Source organism: Alternaria novae-zelandiae, assembly GCF_023758075.1.
Source record: "Alternaria novae-zelandiae strain BMP 2774 chromosome Unknown scaffold_7, whole genome shotgun sequence".
Classification (NCBI taxonomy): Eukaryota; Fungi; Ascomycota; class Dothideomycetes; order Pleosporales; family Pleosporaceae; genus Alternaria; species Alternaria novae-zelandiae.
Window position 1 is genome coordinate 1,371,806 of NW_026056967.1, and position 20,615 is coordinate 1,392,420.

The 20,615-nt window shown below is 52.9% G+C and overlaps 5 protein-coding genes across 5 annotated transcripts; 1 reads left to right on the forward strand and 4 right to left on the reverse strand.

Moving 5' to 3' along the window:
- Nucleotides 1-156: 156 nt before the first annotated feature.
- PCN1 (DNA polymerase delta processivity factor) lies at nucleotides 157-2,241 on the reverse strand (the record flags this gene model as incomplete). Its single annotated transcript, XM_049398112.1, has 6 exons — nucleotides 157-174; nucleotides 222-508; nucleotides 573-1,002; nucleotides 1,050-1,090; nucleotides 1,886-2,063; nucleotides 2,161-2,241. The coding sequence occupies 6 exons, from the start codon at nucleotides 2,239-2,241 to the stop codon at nucleotides 157-159; spliced, it is 1,035 nt and encodes a 344-aa protein (XP_049256557.1).
- Nucleotides 2,242-5,097: 2,856 nt separating this feature from the next.
- On the forward strand, nucleotides 5,098-7,097 carry J4E88_004468 (uncharacterized protein; the record flags this gene model as incomplete). The annotated part of the gene is made up of 4 exons (XM_049398113.1): nucleotides 5,098-5,146; nucleotides 5,206-5,387; nucleotides 5,442-5,917; nucleotides 5,969-7,097. The coding sequence occupies 4 exons, from the start codon at nucleotides 5,098-5,100 to the stop codon at nucleotides 7,095-7,097; spliced, it is 1,836 nt and encodes a 611-aa protein (XP_049256558.1).
- Nucleotides 7,098-14,619: 7,522 nt separating this feature from the next.
- On the reverse strand, nucleotides 14,620-16,107 carry J4E88_004469 (uncharacterized protein; the record flags this gene model as incomplete). The annotated part of the gene is made up of 2 exons (XM_049398114.1): nucleotides 14,620-15,993; nucleotides 16,045-16,107. The coding sequence occupies 2 exons, from the start codon at nucleotides 16,105-16,107 to the stop codon at nucleotides 14,620-14,622; spliced, it is 1,437 nt and encodes a 478-aa protein (XP_049256559.1).
- A 664-nt stretch (nucleotides 16,108-16,771) lies between these two features.
- J4E88_004470 (uncharacterized protein) lies at nucleotides 16,772-17,968 on the reverse strand (the record flags this gene model as incomplete). The annotated part of the gene is made up of 5 exons (XM_049398115.1): nucleotides 16,772-16,964; nucleotides 17,018-17,622; nucleotides 17,676-17,755; nucleotides 17,807-17,867; nucleotides 17,924-17,968. 5 exons carry the CDS (start codon nucleotides 17,966-17,968, stop codon nucleotides 16,772-16,774), a joined length of 984 nt encoding a protein of 327 aa, XP_049256560.1.
- A 448-nt stretch (nucleotides 17,969-18,416) lies between these two features.
- J4E88_004471 (uncharacterized protein) lies at nucleotides 18,417-20,368 on the reverse strand (the record flags this gene model as incomplete). The annotated part of the gene is made up of 5 exons (XM_049398116.1): nucleotides 18,417-18,965; nucleotides 19,012-19,569; nucleotides 19,624-19,888; nucleotides 20,084-20,214; nucleotides 20,261-20,368. 5 exons carry the CDS (start codon nucleotides 20,366-20,368, stop codon nucleotides 18,417-18,419), a joined length of 1,611 nt encoding a protein of 536 aa, XP_049256561.1.
- Nucleotides 20,369-20,615: the final 247 nt, after the last annotated feature.

Below are 20,615 nucleotides of genomic sequence, written 5' to 3' on the forward strand. Positions count from 1 at the left end.
GCGGAACACACCACGCGGCACCGCGTTTTCGCCAATGTCGCACGCCAGAACCTTGAACTAACAGACGCTCGATGCATATCAAAGCCATTGCGCCGCAAATCCCCCACATCTATCCTGGAAACATGCCGCTCGTGCGTGAATGAAGTCATGATGCGTTTAGTCCTCGTCGCCAATCTGTCCATATTAGCAATGTGTTGGTGTCTTACGGGATAGATACATACCTTGGGCGCGAGGTAGAACCTCAGGTAGCTGGACTCAAAGGGGTATTCGACAAGAAGGGGAACCTCGCTAGATAGACAGAGCTTGACTTGAGTTGACAGCCCGCTCGCCTTGCAGAAGTTGATCAGGTACTTGAGAGAGAAAGTGAGTGAGACGGGTTCATTCATCTCAACCGAAACGTTCTCCTCTGGCTTATCGACGCTGGTGGATGTCTTGAGGATGACGGAGCCTGAACCAATGTCGCCAGAGCATGCGAATTTGATTCCATCCTTGGTGCACTCAATCGAAACTGAAGCAAAGTTAGTTTGTTGTATAGTGTGCTGTCGCGCTGTCGCGTCTGGTTCGGGACATACCTGACTCGGACAATGCGCCTAGGTCCCTGCAGATGCGCTGGAACTCAGCCGATGGCATCGAGACTGTTGCCGCGTAGTCTGTCTCAGGAATACCGAGATGTTCCTGGTCGATATCCATGAGCTTAATGTCATACTCGCTCAGCCTCGATGTGGTGCTGGATTCGAAGAGCAGGTTAACGACATCAGGTGAGTCCTCAGCCTTGATGGTAAGGGCGTCATCGTTTCCAGCGGCACGAAGAACCTTTGTAAGAGAACCGAGGTTGATTCCGAGCGCGATGTTACGGTCGCAGCGGAAGGGATCGAAGGCTTCGGATTTGAGCATCATGGAAACAAGTGCGACGTGCGAGTTGTCCATGGCCTGGAGCGCGATACCCGAGTCATTGCAGTCGAAGTTGCAGTCCTGTACGAGGTCTTTGATGGCGTCGACGACCTGTTGCTGTCAGAATAGCTTTTGCTACGCTTCCTACGCGAACGTACCTTCTTGAGGATTTGGGCCTGGGGTAGTTTTGCCTCGAGCACTGCAGATGGTTAACTATGTCAGCCACATGTCAACGAAGATACATACTGTTGACTGTGGATTGAGATTAAGAGGGTACGATAACGCTGACGGGTGTATACAAAGCGTGGTGGTGCAGGAGACAATTGCGGTGGAGGCAACAATCAATGGAGGGGAACGCGAAAGTGGTTGGCGAACGCGTCGGCCACGCGCTAACTCAGCACAGGGCATAAAGTACCGCCAAGACCATACCCTTTGTGCTTGACTGGTTCGAGATTGCTGTAGTACTAATTGCTCCTGACAATGAATACGCTCATTGTTATTCGAGTGTCTGACATGATAGTATGCTTCTACTAAAGGGCTCGCAACATTCCAGAAGATGTGTAATCATGTCAATTTGATTTAGATATCAAACATCGCGTCGATGTATTCAGGTGGGTATCATGATGAGGTGATGCAGTAACAACCCATCCGCATCCCTGACGTACTCTTCGCACCTTCGATTACTTCCCGCCCCTTCTACGAGTTGCATTTATTGCCAAATCTCCGGCCCGTCGTAGGGTCCTTCTTTCTATACCGATGTGCTTGTATCCCACACATCTGTCACTTGCGGTCATGTCCACCACACAAGCGTTGAAGCCTAGCGCTTCTCTAAGCCATCGATACCATACCATCCGTGGTATACATGCGCCCTCAACCAAATAGTCCATTTATATCACAACATTGCCTCCTCATGCTCTGACCAAGCCATAGAAAAGTGTCCAAGTAAGAACGAATCCACTCAACCCTCCAAACACATCACCCAGCCACAGATCACCCAGCGGCCGGTAAAAGTATGCGCCGGGCTTGCCGTTTGTCTTGAGCGCAAATAGCAGCGCCGATACCACGAGCGATCCGAGGAGGTAGAATATGAAGCCTGTGTAAGACTCGAGGCCTAATGTGCCTGCGGCGACGCCGAAGAGTGATGCGGTGAGACTGCGGATGTTGGAGATGACCTGTGTTGGGCTTATGTTAGTCCGAGAAGGGTGAACAGGGAGGGATGAAAGATCGGTGTCGCGCAATGGGGCTGATGGGGTTTGGTGGTGTGCGTACCTGGGTGTTGTGCTGTACGCTGCTTGCGACGATTGGGTGGATGGCGAGTTCTCGCTCTTCGTTCAGTGCCGATGCCGCCATTGTGTATGTCTTGTGATCTTGGACAATTGAAGCGTCAGATTTTGACTGGTTGTTGCGGAGATAGGTGTTCGGTCAAGACACGGGCGATGAGTTCGGCCGTGTGGTTGCTGCTTCGTCCGGAGCGCCTCAGTGCAGGATCGATTGTGACGTCGTGGATATATGCAGGCGATGGAGAGGTCTGCGATGTATGTGGAATGCGCGAAGTGTCGTGTGAATGCGCGATGATGCTGTGCTGGCTGGACCTTCCGACGGCAGTGGAGTTGAGTGGAGGGTGGCCCGTGCCTGGACCCTGCCTTCATCCATGGATGCGCCCGCGAGCACGAACGACCCACGAACACCTGTCACATCACCCTTTAATTTGTCTGACAGCACGAGTTCTATAATCTAGATTTCGCTCTAGTTATTCAATGATATTACTTCTCTCTACATGTACTCATATATCGTCATAAAGGGGACCATATCCCTCGAGATACCTTGATCTGTCAGCCCGATGCGCCGCTTCATCGTACAGGACGAGCACTCACCGTTCCAAATGTGGGGCCAGGAAGTAGTTTGGCATTTCTCTCGCGGCTCGTAGATACGCAATCGCATGCTGAAAATATCGACTGTTGGCTCTCGCTGATGTGACATTTCCCAGACTCATGAACGATTCGGCAGCCTGGTTAAAGTTAACGAGAGAACATATCAACTGTGGCTTTACTTATTGTAGACAGCAGGTAACCTGTAACCACTCCCTGTTCCGTCGCTACGTATACTGCACGCTGGAGATATTCGGTAGCTGGTAAAAGCAATCCTCTGGCTTCGACATAATCTGGCTCATGCAGTCGTTCTTCAGCTTTAACCGAAGCCCTCGTTGCCGATCCAGTGTTGCTTGTTTCGCTGCTCAAGGATGCCCTCTCCGCCCGAGAGATGCTTGACAAAGCCCTCTGTGCTCGCAGTAACCAGTTGCGGCCAATTACTGCAGCAGTCAGCGTTGCTCGATATCATCTGGAGAAAACTCACAAGCCTGGATGTCGACGTCGTCTGGGTATATTTGTAGAAGAACTAGTAGCTGACGCAGGCACCAGTCTGCTAAGTCTTTGACACCACCATGATCAGCATCGACAAAAGCCACACGCTGAAAGACGCTGATGAGAGGTACCTGCCAATGCCGGCGTGCTTCGTCGGAAGTTGTATCGTTTATCTCGAAGGAGGCAGTAATGTTTTGAATGGCTGGCAATTGGTCTTGCCACGAATCGGGTGATGTATCGAGATTGGTATTGATCAGGTCGACAGTAGTCAGTAAACGTTCGATCATACTGTTGTCCATGCTGATGAGAAAACGATGAATGCTAGGTAGGAAAAGCAATAATTGCTACACATGATCGTGATAAAGACAATACATAAATTATAAAGTCAAGATAGATCGCTAGCAGAGACAGCCTGCTTGACAATCTGTGGCGTTTTGTTACCCTGTCACGGTATGACTGTCCAGAGGCGCAGCCTTGTTCTTGACGTCCGGATACACTGGAAGACGAATGGGAGTTGCCGAACGTTGTTCGTCATTGCATGTGTAGGTGTAGTGTAAGCTGACTGATTAGTCTGCAACTCAGTCACCCACCCGGACAAGTCTGCGCATCAAGCACCGAAGAAGGACTATTTCGCGACATTTCCATGCTCATGGCTATAACAGTCATATCCGGCCAAGGAGGCAGTGGCGGCGAGCGATCAGAGGTGGCATCTAGGCGAGTTCGAGATGTTGTCGATACATCGTGCTCAGCACGTTACCTGCGGTTTCGTTCCGTCTGTAACGCCGAAGTTATCCACGGGAGGATATTCACTAGGCGGCCGTTCCATGCTTTGTAAGCTTGAGGCTCACATTTCCATTAGCTTCCGCGGTCAGCACGGAGAATTTTGATGCGACCTGGAGGTTGCTTTTGCGGGATCTGCAAGCCACATGCTTTTGTAGATGCGATGCTGCGGGTACGTCATCGATAGCGTTATCGATTATCCATGGATAGGAACGGCTGTTTCTTTGGTTGTACCATACATTACAGAAGGCTCAGGTACCCGGGCAACGCTATACCAATAAAGCATAATCCAGGTAAAGTTTACATTGGGTGCCCAATTCAGGCGGTTCCGCTTCTTCGAACATGGCAACGATATTGTCGAAATGGAAGGCCGAGTGCATCGCAGCAACTGCGCAATTAGTGTACCGCCGGTGCCAATACTATGCGGCGGAGATGGGTATGGACAGATTAGTCCGGAGCATCTGTGCGAGGGCTAGGATAGCATGTCGGAGGACGTGCGGCTGACTCGCAGCCTCGATATCGGAGAGCGAGTGAGAGACCTTTGGAAGTGATGGTTAAGAGTGCTGTTAGATGAGTCGTTGTTGATGTGTAGCCAGATGTTAGCAGGGGAAACGACAATGCACAGCATGCACAGGCACATGCCATGGTCGTCATCCACACGTCGGCCTCGAGGACAGAGCAGGCGCGCGTATGCAAGGAACCAGGGGCACGTTTGTCGAGGGGTGCGTAAACGAGCGAACGTTCCCCATGATTGTTTCACACCAATCACGAGTTCATTTCCGGACCCTGACCTATACCACTATTACTACCAGAACCATTCACACTCACCTACACCGCGCATGTGTCTCCCACGCTCCTTTCCTGCCACCAGCCGCCTCGTTACCCGTTGACAGTGCCCACGATTGGATCCCACGCACAACACGCGCCGGCCCCTGCAGCAGCCATCCCCGCCATTTCCATATCACGGGCACCTTCCCTCCCTAGCCTAGAGCACCCGCAGTCATCACAAGCGTTGGAGCGGGACCCTACAACAACACTCGAAATCGCACCATGCGGCGGTAGCGACATGGAGAACATCATATCCGACGGCTCGCCTCTTGCGCAGTTACTAGAAGGTGCGACCCGCCGCACCACGACGATGACGATATTGTGGATGCTAACCGCTGTGGCTTAGGTCAAGGTACTGGGTCACCCGACAACTCCCCAGCGCAATCCCCATCGCAATCCGCCTTCCCGCAGAGCTTCGCGCCCCGGGGCCCTTCGACGCTGCAATCGCGGATACGAGACAGGCTGCCCCAGCCGCTGCGCATCCACGCCCGCCATGGCTCCATCGCTCGCATACACACGGCGTGTTCGGTACGACTGCGATATTCTCCCGGCAGCATATGGATGCTTATTAACGTGACTTAGAAAGCTGTCAACTCTCGCATTGGGCGCGCCGACAACGAGCGCTTTCTGGAGCAGTTCCGCTACCTCATCGTCGCTTCCCAGCTGCTTGGCGAGCAGGGAGGCCTTCGCGCATCCGCCATTCCCAGCTTCGCGGCCAACGGACGCCCTGGCCCTCACGAATTCAAGGTCGCAGCGATAAACCCCGTCGGCGCCGCTTTCATTGGCACGGCGACCTTCATACTGGCATGGCTGGTTCACTGGTCGCGGCGCCAGCCTGCGTTCAGCAAGAGTAGGACCCTGCTGGTCATTCTGGTCTTCGCTGCCATTGCTACCGCCGGCTACACGTACCTGAGACGGCAATGGCTGCAGTATCTGAGGCAGGAGGCCGTCAAGGGCGCATCCGACCTGGTCGCGAACCTGCAGGCGTTCGAAGCCTCGACATCGTCTGCCCTTGCATTGATCCAGGAAGTCGAGCTCGTCTCGCGCGGCTATCGATTGTACGTTCCCATATAACCACGGTCCATGACATTTACACTAACGTCGCGCAGGAGCAGTCCTCTGCCTCCCATCTCGCGCATGGAAGAGAGGGGACAGGCCCGCCGTTGCCAGCGACTGCGTCGGAACCTCCGCGCTGCATATGCCGACATCGTCCCCATCCTCGCCGAACAGTGTGGCAATCTGAAGCAATTGATACAAGAAGATGATTTGGAAAAGTACCTCGATGTGTACGAAATCAGCAATCCGGACCTACAAGAGGCAGCCCTGAGCTACAGCGAATCCGAATTTGACGACGCCGAAACGCTGAAAGCGCTGCGCATCCTGCAGTACCGGTTGTCCATTCTCCGACGCGTATACATGTGCTCCCTTCTCGCTATGGAGGCAGACGGCGGCAAGCCTGACTTTGCGCGATGGTCGACAGTCGTGGACTCCATGCTGAACACGGCTCGTCCCGTGGGAGAATGGAGCGAGAAGTTCAACCGCGTGCTCGCCGAGGAAGAGCAGTTCGTACTCCCGTCGCCGGCCAAAGTTGCACCCACGCCTGGCCGAGAAAAGATACGCAATTCCGTGCGCAAACTGTCGGGCCTGTCGAGTGGCATCCGCGGCTTGCAAGCCAAAATGCAGGTACTTCGCGAAGAGACCAACAAAAGCTTAGAGGACACGGAAGACGTAACCGATCTGGGCCACTCTCTCCTAGTGCAATACGACTCCATTGGTGCGGATCTCAAGAGTTTGGTCCAAGCTTGGGAAGCTGGCAAGAACGCGCTGGCTCTGAACATCGATCGCCACGAACGCAGAATCTCGCAGGCTTCGAGTGGGCTGCGCTCGCCAGTTCCAAGCCTAGGCGGCCTGACTGCTGTAGATGAAGGCAGTCCGTCTGATGCTCTACGCGCCCTCAATGGTGACTTGCTGAGCCCCCATCAGAGTGCTCCGTCGAGCGATCAAGGCAGCAATTCCGACGACGAAGTGTTCGAAGCTATTGCTATACCCAAGACACGAGCCACTATGTCGAGAGAAGAACGCATGCAGAAGATCCAAGAAGACCGCGTTCGGCAAGCTTCGCTACGTGAGCAGCGAGATGCGAGCACCAACATGCTGAGAGAATTAGAGTCTGTCATCAATCTCAGACCACATCGAGTCTCGGCGCCCCCGGCCGGCGCTCGAATTACGAGCCTTTGAGGCATCTTTTCCTTTTGTTTATACGGTTGGACTAACGACGGTCGCTAGATGCCGCGTTTCTTTCGCTTGCTCTACTTCTTGGCGCGCATCGGGTCTCAATTTGATTTTGGGCATTTACGCTATACCATTGCCGCGGTCGCATTTACTTTCCTACACATGTCTTGGAGTCGAAGGCTTAATGTCTATAACGCATACCTTGTGGTCAGAATATCCACACAGAATAGTAATGACAAATATCAATACCACCAAAGCGAACCACAGTCGGGGTGCTCTCAAACGATCTGTCGTTCGTTCGGCACTTGGCTTCCGGGCCATGGAGCGTCGACGTGGCTGACGGGTGTTGGCCGCGGAGAATTGACCATCCCTGGACCTCACGGTAGCGAGATGCGGCTATTGGCAAACTATATAGTATACGCCTTTTGGGACAACTTGCATATGCGAGGGCTTGCGAAACCACTTCATGCACTCAATACGTATTGTATTGACGTCAGGTACGTGGTACTGTACCTTGTATGACGACGCGAGACGCTGTCACTTGCTCTTGCGCAAATGGCATCCATCTTGGTCCAATCTTACTCCACCAACATGGGAGGCAAGACAGATGACCTCAGCAGCGAAAGGCGTGATTCATCCGTGCGCAGAGTCGAATGGACAACGTATGACTATTGGATCGAATGAACATGGGATGCTTCGGATAGCAGTTGCAAAAACGCCTGTGACGTTCCGCTTCCAGGGTGATGAGGAGCAGCTGAAACTGGATTCACGATCGACTGCGACCCGTGGACTAACCGCTCTTGCCCAAGACGACCGGGTGATCCTTCCCGTTGGGCTGCCTGACGACTCAGTGCCCCTGCCATGAACCTCAGACGCCGTTTCTACTTTCCCCGAGAACCATCGTCACTTCACCCATCGCTTCACGCCAGTCATGGTGGGCCCCAACTGAGTCTGCCATATTCTACCATTGTTCTATAACTCTTGCCGATGACGAACGCCCCGACATGAGTGCCTTCTTCCGGGTCTCCGGCGGAAAGCGCAGCTAACGACCCTAACCTTTACCGATTACGTAGACCGCATGATTGCTCTTTCCGTCATCAACACCGACATATGCGCGCAGCAAACCCTCCAAGATATCGACAATATAACAGAAAGAGTCAAAATTGACAGATGAACACACAAAAGAGACGGATAATGAAAGAGCTACGACCAGCGAGCATACAAAATGTCTTCTTCGTGAATGCCTGTATCGGGCCGACTTAACCCTCCACACAGACGGCACCGCCAGGAACTCGTTCAGTCTTCATCCTCATCAACGACGCCATCGGTCCTCGGCACAGGCGGTGGCGCACCATGCCGTCTGCGCATATGCACTCTCAACCCATCCGAACGAGCGTACTGTCTTCCACATCCGTCGATGGGGCATGGATAACGAACCTTGGCCCGACTGGACCCTGCGCAAGCCTGGGTTTTGAGGTGACGTGTTAGGTTTCCCAGCGCATGTACACCTGTCAGAACGGTTCCGCAGCGATACGGGCACGGTACGCTATACTCGGCGTCGATGTGGGATCCTTCAGGAACCTGTATCGGCGGTATCGGGTATATGGCAGTAGGAGGCGACGCCGGTACGCTCGATGCCGGAGCCACGTAAGGATATGTTGGGCCCTGGCTTCACAGCAACATCAGCATAAGCGAACGAACTTTGAGGAGACCACATACTAGCTAGCACTCATGGAGGTCGTCAAAGGCGCTTGGGTCGTTCCCATGGCATGGTATCCTTGATGCGTATTGTATCCTATTGGTGGATAGGTACTTACGTAGCTATTACTCAGTCAGCGGGCGGGCGATATTGGACTTTATCCAGACACATACCGGTGCCCACCAGGGAAGGAGTTTGGTGGTGCGTACTCAAATTGGGCGATGGGACTACTCTGCGGAGCGCTTACTGCGTCAGCATGACTTTGATATGCACTACTCTCGACGGTATTGTGTCCTGGCGACAGAGGTTGTTGGTAACCACTGTTGGGATAGTGGATTCCATAAGGCTGAGGATACTCAGGCGATACCGGCACCCAGCGCTGGGGATATCCGCCGAATCCGGATGGAGGTGCGGTTACTCTCAAAGTCTGCTCAGCTCCAGTATCGCAAACTACTGTCGCTGGGAACGGGGCTCTTCTTCTATACGCATCGCTTCGCTGCGACCACGAGCCCTCGTCGCCACCCTGCGTCTGATCGTACGCCATGCGGCCAAAGCTACCCAACAACGTCCCGGACCAAAGTGGAGCAGGGTTTGGCCACGAAGAGATATGAAAAGGGATGATCTTTTCAAGAGAACGATCTTGACGACGCCCATGAGGTGACGCGAATTTCGTCCGAAGGCCTCCAAATTGTACTGAGTTCAGCGAAGCACCTCCGTGCGCTATGTCTCCGTCAGTTTTATCACGCTTCAACCAAAGACTACCCCACAGAAAACCAGTCTTACAAACCAGAGTCTTCCAGATGCAAAGAAACAGAATGAACGCAGGAGCGATTTCGTTAGTGACCTGGGGTCCGCACAGTGTTTATGCCGCTATCCGTATCCAACGGCGACCGATTCGATTGGGGAAGAAGACGCGCTGGAGCCGATGGAGGACCCTGAGCTGAGACACGACAGTCGGCAAAGTCGACGCCAGGGCATGTCGCGCCTCACCGCGCGTTCGAGTGTCGAACCGGAACGCGGATCAGCCCTGTCAACGTATCTGCGTCTCAACTTAAACGGCAAGGGATTGTGCGACATTCGTTAGTTTACAGTACACCAATCAGATACGCAACAGTAGCACCAGATGCGGCACAGCACATGACACCTGTTGGTCTTCATGCGATGGGCCTTGTCGCTCAACGTGTACTGCGGCTGCGGCTGCTGCAGCGGGACGCTTGTCCTCAAAGACCACCCCAAGAGGCAGGCAGATATACCAGGAAAAGCATATACGCTTATTTCTGCCGGGCTACCCTGAAGCCATGTGCGCGCATAGTCGTTTATCTCTGAACACTAGGCGTAGACCATCGGTTTCCCGCCACTAAGGTTCAAAGCGCATTGACAAGGCCAATGCTCATACGAGTCTAATCGACAAGCATATTCAGCTGTATTCTAGCCCTTGTATGCTGGTCTTAGCATCTTCTTGACTGGATAGCCGTGATGGAATGTCAGACTAGTACAAGATCTGATGGTCATATCGCGGATATAGGCAACATGACCCAGGACGGGCGGAACGGACGAGTATAATATACGTTCTAGCCTCGGTCGCCCATGTCTGCCATCTGCGCGTCTTACTTGCAGCGGCACTGTGACGAATACCAAGCCGCATGGCGTTTCGCCAACATCTAGCGTCTATCAAGGGCTCTCCCGATCAGGTACGCATATTGCAGTATCGAGGACGGTCTTTTCGAAAAAGAGAGTGGGTTGACGGGACGGCTCGTGACCGGCGCAGCACCGGCTATTAGTGGAACACGTTCTCGCACAATCGTGCCTAACCGATCAGCACGACCGGCCCGAGACCTTTCCCATTCGCAGGGAGCAACTTCCCGCATGATAAAGCATGTTTGCATTCACTGTCTATCGGCAAAGGCGTCACTTCGAGGCACAGCAAGCGAATACATTTCTGGACCCATATGCTTACATTCACTGTCCCACTAGGGTCGCTACTATGGTGCAAGGAACTACGAGGATCCAGAAAAGGAGGAACGAGAGGGGTGCCCTTCTGGGGAAGAGTCAACCCATTGAAACAGTCTCTTTCACTGCCGCCGCCAAAGGTATACCCGGCTACTTGGCTCCATAGTAGTGGGTGCGACCCGGGCCTGCGGAACAAAGAAACTCTTTACGCTCTACCATACACCGACGTTTCGATTTGCCGTGCTACTAGGGCGATGACGAAGATGGCTGCATAGCCACACGACCCGCGGTAAACAAGGTTTGGGAAGCGGGAGTGTACATACACCTGAGGCTTAGGTCGAAGAATGTATGACGGCCCGAATCACATCTCGTCGCGCTTTGTATCACCACTACGTGCAGCTATTCGACAAAATGGCACTATAGTAAACAGGGTTCTTACTAAATAGTGCGATATGTGCATGCATGCTCTGCGCGCACTGATCGACACTGGTCGAAAGGATTACACACACGAGCAGTAGCAACATGGCTGCATTACTCTTGGCCTTTCTCCGATGGTTCTCACCTACCAAAAGAGCCCCCACATTCGAAGTCCATAACCTGCGGTAAATTATGTCGGGGTGCGCATGCAAAGGACTTCGCGCAAGAAAAAGCGGTGAAGCTATGCAATGGTGGACATGCAAGTTTGCCTTCTCTGCAAGCTGCACTATCTGGGAGCTTCGTCAAATGCAGCGACTGCGAATCTCGAATGCTTGAAGATGGCGCCTCAACCAGCCATGCTCACCGATCAAGTCATTGAAGCTGTCAATGCGTCGGAGGATTTGGCGGCCTTCTGGCCCGAGGCTGCGCCCTCGCCACATTAGGCAGTAAATGCATGGGAAGACGAATCATCCATGCACGCAACGTGATGCACTGCATGTAGAGCTTGAGGGGGTATCAGCAAACTTACGAACCATGATACTCTCAAGTTGCTCGTAGTACATGGCGAGATGGATTTGGAACCTTGCACACGCTGTCCGACCATGATCATACGTCATCGCAGTGTCGCCGAAGGCTGGCAAGGCATCTCCGCAGTACCAGCACGGAACAATGTCAAGCCACGCGGATAGTATGGGTATGTCCCGTTCGAAGACTCATTGATATTCTGCGAGACTGTTCGTATATCCGCTATCGAGGTTATCGGCATGCAATTTCGCAAGCTATGATACACAGCCCAAGGGAAGACCTTCTTACACGACAGACGTATCAAGTAGTGTCAAGTGCGCTGGTCGTACCATCAGTCGACAATCAAGAAGCAACGTTACGCTAACTTTATTCTAACAACGTGGGATTACAGAGTGGTAGTACGAATGACCAACGATCCTGCGGAATCTATGAGCACTCATGTTTGTGCTTCGACGCTGAGATGCAAGACCAAAAGTCTAAAGAGCGCATGGAAACACCACCCGCGAACCCAAATGAAGACCCCGATTGTAACGCCTGTGAACGACCAATGAAGAAGGTTTTAGTTGGATCTTTTGGTCTACTCGTCTCTTTTGCGCTTCTTCGCAGGCGGCGTGTTCAGCTCTGGATGGCTTCGCCTGAGGTGGACGAGCAATGCATCTTCTCGACCGAAAGTTGACGTGCATCCTGGTTGCCCGCAACGAATATGCCTTCCACTACTGGGCCCAACGCACGTGTTATGTTTCTCCATGTGGCGATTCAGATTCCGCTGCGCATACTGGCCAGTAAACGAGGGGTTGTCTACGCATACTAGACAACGTAGACTGGTCTTCTTGCTGTGGGCGAGTCAACAAAGAACGTCGAGGAGGTAAGGTAGGCTGCTTACTTAGCTGTTTTTGTTTTGGTACATCCATGTCTCTTGCCATTACCGGAAGCTGGAGGCTCAGCGTCGTCTAACGTCGAACTTGACCCACGATCTAGGGGACTCGTTTCAAATACGCTCCCACGGCGTAGTTGACTCATACCGTTCTTCCATGACTGCACGTGGCTCTGGTTGTCCTCTCGGTGCGAGGGAACGACTGTGTTCGGTGATTGCCATGACTCTCCAGGCGGTGTCTCGCGATCTACAGAGGGAATATTGTGAAGTTGCCTCAACGCCAGAGACGCCGGATACGCATACTGCGCAGCTTGATATAGAGACGGCGGCCAGAGGTTGAAAGCGTACTCCGCTGATGGTAATGAGTCGGGATGGTAGTCTTGTCCGAGCGTGTGCTCGTCATGGAAGCCTGAATCGTCGAACGTCTCGTTTCGATCGTACTCATCTGGACTATGCTGCATCTGATTTAGCACAGTCACTAACACTTTGAAGTTTGCGTCGCTTTACTAACCATACCGCCAAAATCGGGAGACCATCTGTGCGGTTGATTTGTCCGTACAGGCATCATGGCCGCATCGTAGGCCTGGTCTACCTAGCAATCGGTTCAAGCTCAGGGAGTAAGGTCAGATTACCAAAGATGAGGCGTACGATTGTAAGTACATGCAAATCCGAGGAGCCGGGCAGCCAACGATTTTAACCAGTCACATCAGGACCGCTGAACTAACTGTTGGAAGGGCACGAAGAGCCGCTGTCTTCGAAGAGACACTTCGGACACGAAAGCTCATCATGCCTGCCTTGTGTCGTGGACAGCTCATTGCCACAGAAATTTCGAGGCGAGTGATGTGTTCGAAAAGTAGCTGTCGGAACGGATGCCGCCCAACCCAAGCTGACGGCAGTGGTTGCCTCGCTTTCGCGATTAGCTGGCGACTAGTTGCCTTCTCCTTCACCGGTCCTCCAACCTACGTGGACGAATGACCGTCTCTGCTGCGCATGGCGGGGGGCGCTCATACCGGCATTCCGGACTCGAAAGGGCGGCCTCAAGAAGAAATGTCGATTTGTCTCGGCGCACGCTATGTGTTAGCAAGTCCAACGTGTCGCAAAACGATCTGATGTCGCCCTGAGGGCTATCCGGGATGACCCTGGATTGTCTGCCTACTCTTTTGCTTCGAGTCCACGTCGCACGAGTGCAGGTAGCGCTGTAAGTCCTGCAAGGCATACTAGAGCCATCTAGGTCACTAGATCCATCGTTGTACTCTCAGTCAGCGAATAAGCATACTCATAAGTCTGACACAGCCAATCCGAGCGATGGCGGATAGCTCAACGCCTGACAGCTCCCCCAACCGTGGCTGAGTACCTAGGTAAAATGTAATCGACAAGTTGTGGCGGCGGTATGACAGCACTTCGTTGCGCGAAGAAAACGTGCCCCACAGGGCACAACAGCAGCATGCGAGACGGGAGCTAAGGTGAACCAGAAAGCAAGACGATGCGCTATCTTGATATACGATTCGACCATGTTGGGCATCAGTTACAACTTGCCCTCGTCTCCCAAACAGTGAAGCGGACGATGCAAGTCGGAAAACGTGAAGCATTGCTATTCCTCCGCTACACACTGAAAGTACCCCGTGACGCCTGCTGCGTCATGGTAGATGGGGCGGAGTGGTCAGCCTGATGCGTATATACCACTGCTGGTATGCCACGTCTTTTGGAAGGCGGGAAATGAGAGCCTGACACGTAGGTTACTTCATGCACCATTTGGGTGCTTGGATGTTTAGAGTTCAAAGTGACTGACGTGGTTGTTCTGCCTGCTTGGCTCGTTGGCATCAGTGACGATGGTGGCAGCATTGCGGCTGTGCATGGTGGTGGCGCTGATGCCTGCTCAGAACAGACCCTGCAGGTTGTGGCGTAGACGTATGTTTCTCTAGGCAGACATCAGGTATTTCGGAGAGACAGCTCGATTGACACAAATTAGATACCCAGCGGATAAACGCTGGATGATTTCATTACATACAGCTCTTCATTGAACGTCGGCAATACCAACAACACCCCCATTAATCATCCGTAACTTACAACACAGCCCTAACTTCACCATTACTCCTTGCCTCAGCCCTCGCCTCTCTCTCGAAATCTTTCCACTTCTTCTCAACATCATCTTCACAAACATAGGTGATGAGCCAGCTACCCACGCCACCCCACCTCCACGCCAAAGGGTCATCGCCAACCTTTAGTCCCTTTTCTTCATATTGCTCCTTGCCTATCCTTCCCTTACCGTTAAACTCACCAAAAGCGCGCAGCGTACTATCGCGTTCTTCTTGTTCAGGACCATCGTGGACATGATACAGATATTGTTGACGGTTACCACGGGAGACGACTCGTTCAGTGCGTTCGCGACGACAGCGTTCATAAACTGCTAATGCACGTTTCTTCTCTGCCGTAGACTTGCTCTTGATCTTACCCAAGCATAGGCCGAGAACATGTCCATCCTCCAAAGACATACCAGCGCCCGATGCGAGATAGGGAAGAGTGGCATGTGCAGCGTCGCCGAGGATGGTGTATGCACCCGTTTCATGAGACCAAGTGGGATCGAGACCAGGCCGAATCATCAGCCGCCACTTGGCCACCTCCTGGCAGAGTGCGAGTAATTTGGGTATCCGTGGATCCCAGTCTTTGTATAGGGCACGCATCTCTTCGACATTGCCAGCAAGTGTGTTCGCGCCGGCGGGCATATCATCGGGCACCAACAGCACCATGTTGAAGAGCTTGCCTCCGCGGAGGACGTAGTTGACGGCGTGGGCATCTGGGCCTATCCAGTAGTTGACCTGCGGGTCTTCCACAAATCCCCTGAGCTCAGGGTCCTTCAACATGTCCGCGGTATTGAGCAGTAGTCTGTAAGCCAGGTCGCCAGTGAGTTGTGGTGGGTCCTCGTGGCCGAGTAGTATCTCTCTGCATTTCGAGTTGATGCCATCGGCGCCTACAACTAGATCGGCTTTGTGTCTTGTCCCGTCCTGACACACGGCAATGGCTCTTGTGGCGTTGTTCTCCACATCGGCCTCGTACTCAACATCTACGACACGCGCCTTTGTCGTGAGCTTTGCGCCAAGCTCCACCGCTCTTTCCAAAAGTCCCATGTGCAGGTTCGCCCTGTGGAAGTCCCAGAAGGGTGTGCCGCATTCCTTCTCGTATTCGTGGAAGTCCATCTCGCTTATCTTGTTGCCTTTCCAACCGATCATGTTGCACAGCCGTGGCGAGGTAGCGTGTTTCGAGAGGTAGTCTTCTAGACCCCAGGCTATGAGGACGCGCGAGGAGTTGGGGAGACATTGTATGCCAGCGCCGATTTCGCCTATCTCTGAAGTACACTCGAGGATGTGTACATTGTGACCGGCGAGGAGGATTGATATGGCAGCACCGAGACCGCCTAGACCAGCGCCGACGATTATGACCTAGCCATTGACATTAGCTGTACCTCTCCAAGACTGTGAGAAGAAACTTACATCGAGTTTGCTGGACTCATCTCTACGCTGCTTCTGGATAATCTGGGGTTTAACACCAACCATGATGTCACGAGTTTGAAGCTCTCAACGAAATAAAGTAAGTTCAGTATTGGATAACCAAGGAAAAAGCAAGGTAGATGCCAGCGTGACAGTCGTATCGTCCATGAAGAGTGTAAACACTTCCAGCATACATTCACTACTCGTACCGTCATCACACATAGCCATGCTCACCCACCTATCGCGATTGATACGCGTGACTGCTAGTTGGCTGACAGTCACTGGACCGATGCAAGGAGGTCAAGTCCATGGCGCTTATCGAGCTAGTCCGGCATCCGAGCTCTGGTGCAGTGGAGGTCCAAGATGGGGGAGCGCTCGATTGGTGGGTATGAAGGTATAATCGCGTCTACGGATGGTCGTTTGGTGCATTGGTGCAAGAGTGGGGGCAACGTGATGGTTGGAAGACGCACAGGTGGCTGGCGTGAGGGGTATGCAGTAACGCGGTGGCCATAGCTCCAACCTGCGGAATTCGATTCCGATCATTCCGAGATAGGCACGCGGGTCTCATTCACAGACATGGAGCAACACACACGAGATACACGATGACTGAATCCGCCCATTAAATATGAAAGGGATGAGAAAGAGGTCACAGACATGGAGACGACTGATGTCACGGCTAATGAAGTTCTGCGCATCTCTTGAATTATACAGCAATGGGACTATATGGTCGCTATTTCGGCATAGGTCCATCGTAATCAAGCAGAGAGTACGCCTTCCCTTCCTTCTGCAACTTCAGGATTTCACCGCGTGGCGACGGCATCATCGCATTCTCGGGTACCGTGTTATTCTTCTTGAAGTCGTCCGCCATCTGTTCCATGGTCACCCATTCTACGCCCTCGTGTTTGTTGATATGCTCGATAATCCTGCCACTTCTATTAGCGCACTTCTTCGTATTCCACGTTCTCATCCGACGTACCTCTCATGCATGAGCACAACATGTGGCCTTCCACTGACGTCCGGGTGAATTGTCATTGGGAAGACAAACTCGTCGTACTCCCGATAGAAGTAATCGAAGTGGTCCATCCATATCTGTTCCACGTCCCTCGGATTTACCCATCCATGGCTGTTCGCGCTCTTCTTCATGAACATCATTGGCGGTAGGTCGTCAATGTACCAACTGCCCGGTATCTCTACCAGACCCGTTTCTTTCCCTTTCGTGAGGGGTTTCATCCATTCTGTCGCCTTCTTGGTGTAGTCGATCTTGGTCCACTCATCGCCCGTGCGTAGCCAATAGCAGCGATGGTCTTCGTGCGACATGGAGTGATCGTATTCGATGCCGTAGCTAAGCAAGAGCTCGGTGCCCTCTTTGGACGTCTCCCACCAGGGTGCGACGGAACCTCGCGGAGGTTTGCCATTGCAGAAAGCAGTGAGTTGCTTGTAGGTTTTGTCAAGAACATCGCGTTGTTGCTCAAAGGTCATATCGGCAGGGTTCTCGTGCGAGTAGCCGTGTAGTCCGATCTCGTGTCCTGCATCTCGTACGGCAGCGCAGTCTTCGGGGAAGGTGTCGAGAGAGTGACCAGGCTAGAAACGATCAGTTCAGCAATTGTGGCTCCAGGAAAACAGGTGAAGCTCACGATGAACCATGTTGCCTTGATTCCGTACTTATCGAAAAGCTTCAGCAGGCGCTGAGTTCCTATTGTTCCAGCCCAGAGACCTGCATCATGTAAGCAAGAGCCCGACCTCCAGTGCCAGACAGCAAACATACCCCTACTGATGTCACTCGTGGAGTCTTCACCCCCATACGAGCCAAGCCAGCCAGCGACAGCCTAGGTTCGTCCAGTCAGTGATCGCGCCAAATGTTGCTGCGTACAAGAAGTCCTACATCAATGTCAACCCCATAGCTCACGAGAACCTTCTTCTTTCCCATAGTGTTTGTTATTCCAGACGCGACAATGTTGCAGTATAGTAGAAGTTGACGCGATGATTCGGGCGGGAAGAAAGACAGTGAGATTTACTGCAAACGCGCAGCAAGAGCGATGAATGGTCGCATAGCTCATGATAGCATGTGTAGCTACCCCGCTTATCCTTCGAACCGCCAATGCTGGGTAACCCGTCTGGCGGAGCTGATTGCTCGATTGGAAGGTGGGGTGATGCTATGATTCATCGTACCTGCCGACGGCTGCTGCGGAGCTTATCAACGCGTGCTCGCGTGGACACGTGCATTAGCGTTCATCCTGCGAACTCGGCAACTAGTCTGGAAAACGCAATCTCCAAGTTTCTAATTTCTCAGAGCAAAGCACGTGAGGCGGACAGTTGCAATATGACTTTGGACGAGTTACACGAGCAACATACATTGTTGATAGCAGAGACCTATCCTAGGCCTGCTTATTCAATATGCTGTCGATAACCGTGGCCGCACCTAGAGCCTTCTCCTCCTGTAATCTTCGGGCAATGATTTGAATACCTACCGGCATACCATCCATCGAGTCCAAATCGAAGGTCCTCCAGTTCCACTCATCTAGTGTATTCCTAGGCTCATACTCGCCCATCTTCTTCGCAGCCTCCCTGTCAAGCTCTTGCGAGACTTCACCAGCTGGCAGGACTACTGCCGGATAATCGACAAAGTTGAAGACTTTGGTGTATCCAACCCATCTGCATTTCCGATGAGGTACCGCCGAATGAGGCATGACAGGTGTGAGAAGGACATCAATCGGTTTGCCAGAGCTTTCAGACTTTGTCGAGTTCCAAAGGTCAAGATAGCGCTTCTGTAGCTCAAGCTTCTTCTTGTTCAGCTGCCAATAGTCATAGACGGAGATGGCCTTCCCCCTGTTGACGAGGGCTTCTACATGCGGAATGAATGGCTCTCCACCCGCGGCAACGTCTCGCCTGATGTCTTCACCGCCGTCTGCTGTGTAATACTGATCCTGATCCTGGTCAGCTCAGAGTACAGAATTCGTTCCGCGCACTTACCATGATATCGATACATTCTTGATGAAGAGTGCCGGAGGTCCACGTCACCACCTCATGTCCAGCCTTCTGGAGCTTTACCGCGACGTCATCTAAAACGCGGGCGATGGGCGGATGGCATCTCACAACTCCATCGTCACGCATGATAGCAACTACTAGCGGTCGCATACGTGCATCTTCGAAAATTTCAGATCGCCATGGTACCGGGCAGCACTTCGGGTCTTGTTCCCATGGTTTTGCGTCAATGACTGCTCTTGTGACTGCAGTAAGCGAAGCCATATTGCGCGTCATCGGCCCAATGACCGAGGGAACGTGTTCTTGACCATCAGTTGATACGGATACGCCCTGGTATGGCAGGCGAGTGCTACTAGGCTTCAGTGCGTACAACCCGTTCATGTGTGAGGGTATTCGCACGCTGCCGCCAATGTCAGTACCCCAGCCAACCACAGTGCCTTGGAGCGATAGAAGTGTAGCTTCTCCACCCGTCGAGCCACCAGGGGTGAAGTTGGCGTTCTTCGGATGAGTAGTGAGGCCCCACAACGGATTGTCGGTTTCGCACCACTGAAAGACATGAGTGTCATGCTACCATACGCGAAAGCACATCGCAAGACGTACCATAATGCTCTGTGGCAGGTTGGACTTGACGACGATGATCGCGCCCATCTCCTTCAAAAGCGACACCAGTACGCAGTCTTGCTGGGCAGGTTTGAAGGCGCGGCCAACATACCCAAGGGTACTATCGTAGCCTTTGACATCGAACTGGTCCTTGAGGGTCATGGGTACCCCATGGAGGGGTCCCACCAGTTGACCAGTCTTTTCGAACTGATCATCCAACGCTTTGGCTTGTCTGATCGCATCGTCAAAAAGGATCTCGGTAAGACTACGTAGATCAGCAAGTACTCTAGGCAGAGTCATGAGTTGGGCACGTGCCAGTTCGTCTTGAACAAATGTCAGCAAATTTCCGAATTCACAGCTTAGGATACGGTGGTGGGGTCGTACTCGTTTGTGGGCGTCTATGGCGCTGGAAGATGTGGCGTGAGAATGGTACGATAGAAGAGCAAGCCGCGGACCTCACCGGTTGATGTAGGCATTGAGCAGCAGCGATGCCGTCACAGCACGCGACATTATGGCTTCTGGAATGAGTGGGACATCGTCGATGGCTGTCACATCTTGATTACTATGGGATCCGCCGGTTCCATTGGGTTGCTGGCGTCGTCAATGTGTGTCTTCGGCGCGTTCGAGCGTGAAGTACCTCGGCCAGCGGTGCTTGTGCATCAACAAATTTCTGAATAGCGTCGTCCCGTAGCTTGCGCTTCTCAGTAGCAGTTTGCAGCCACTGCGGTCCCTCAGATGTCGTCATGTTGGGCGTAGTTGAACGGCTGGGAGGGAGCCATGGAGAGGCGAGGAAGTCACTCATGAACCCATCAACGATGTCCGCAAATCAGACGCATCGCACAACGTCAGTATGGTATAGATAACGGCAATTCTAGAGCCATCGGCGTTTGATCTCCCTCGCAGGCGCGTAGTGTTGCTGGCCTTTGGGGCGCAGGTGGGGGAGATGATGCAGGGATGCCGAGGTGAACGGGCGCGCGCTCCCACCCGCCGGA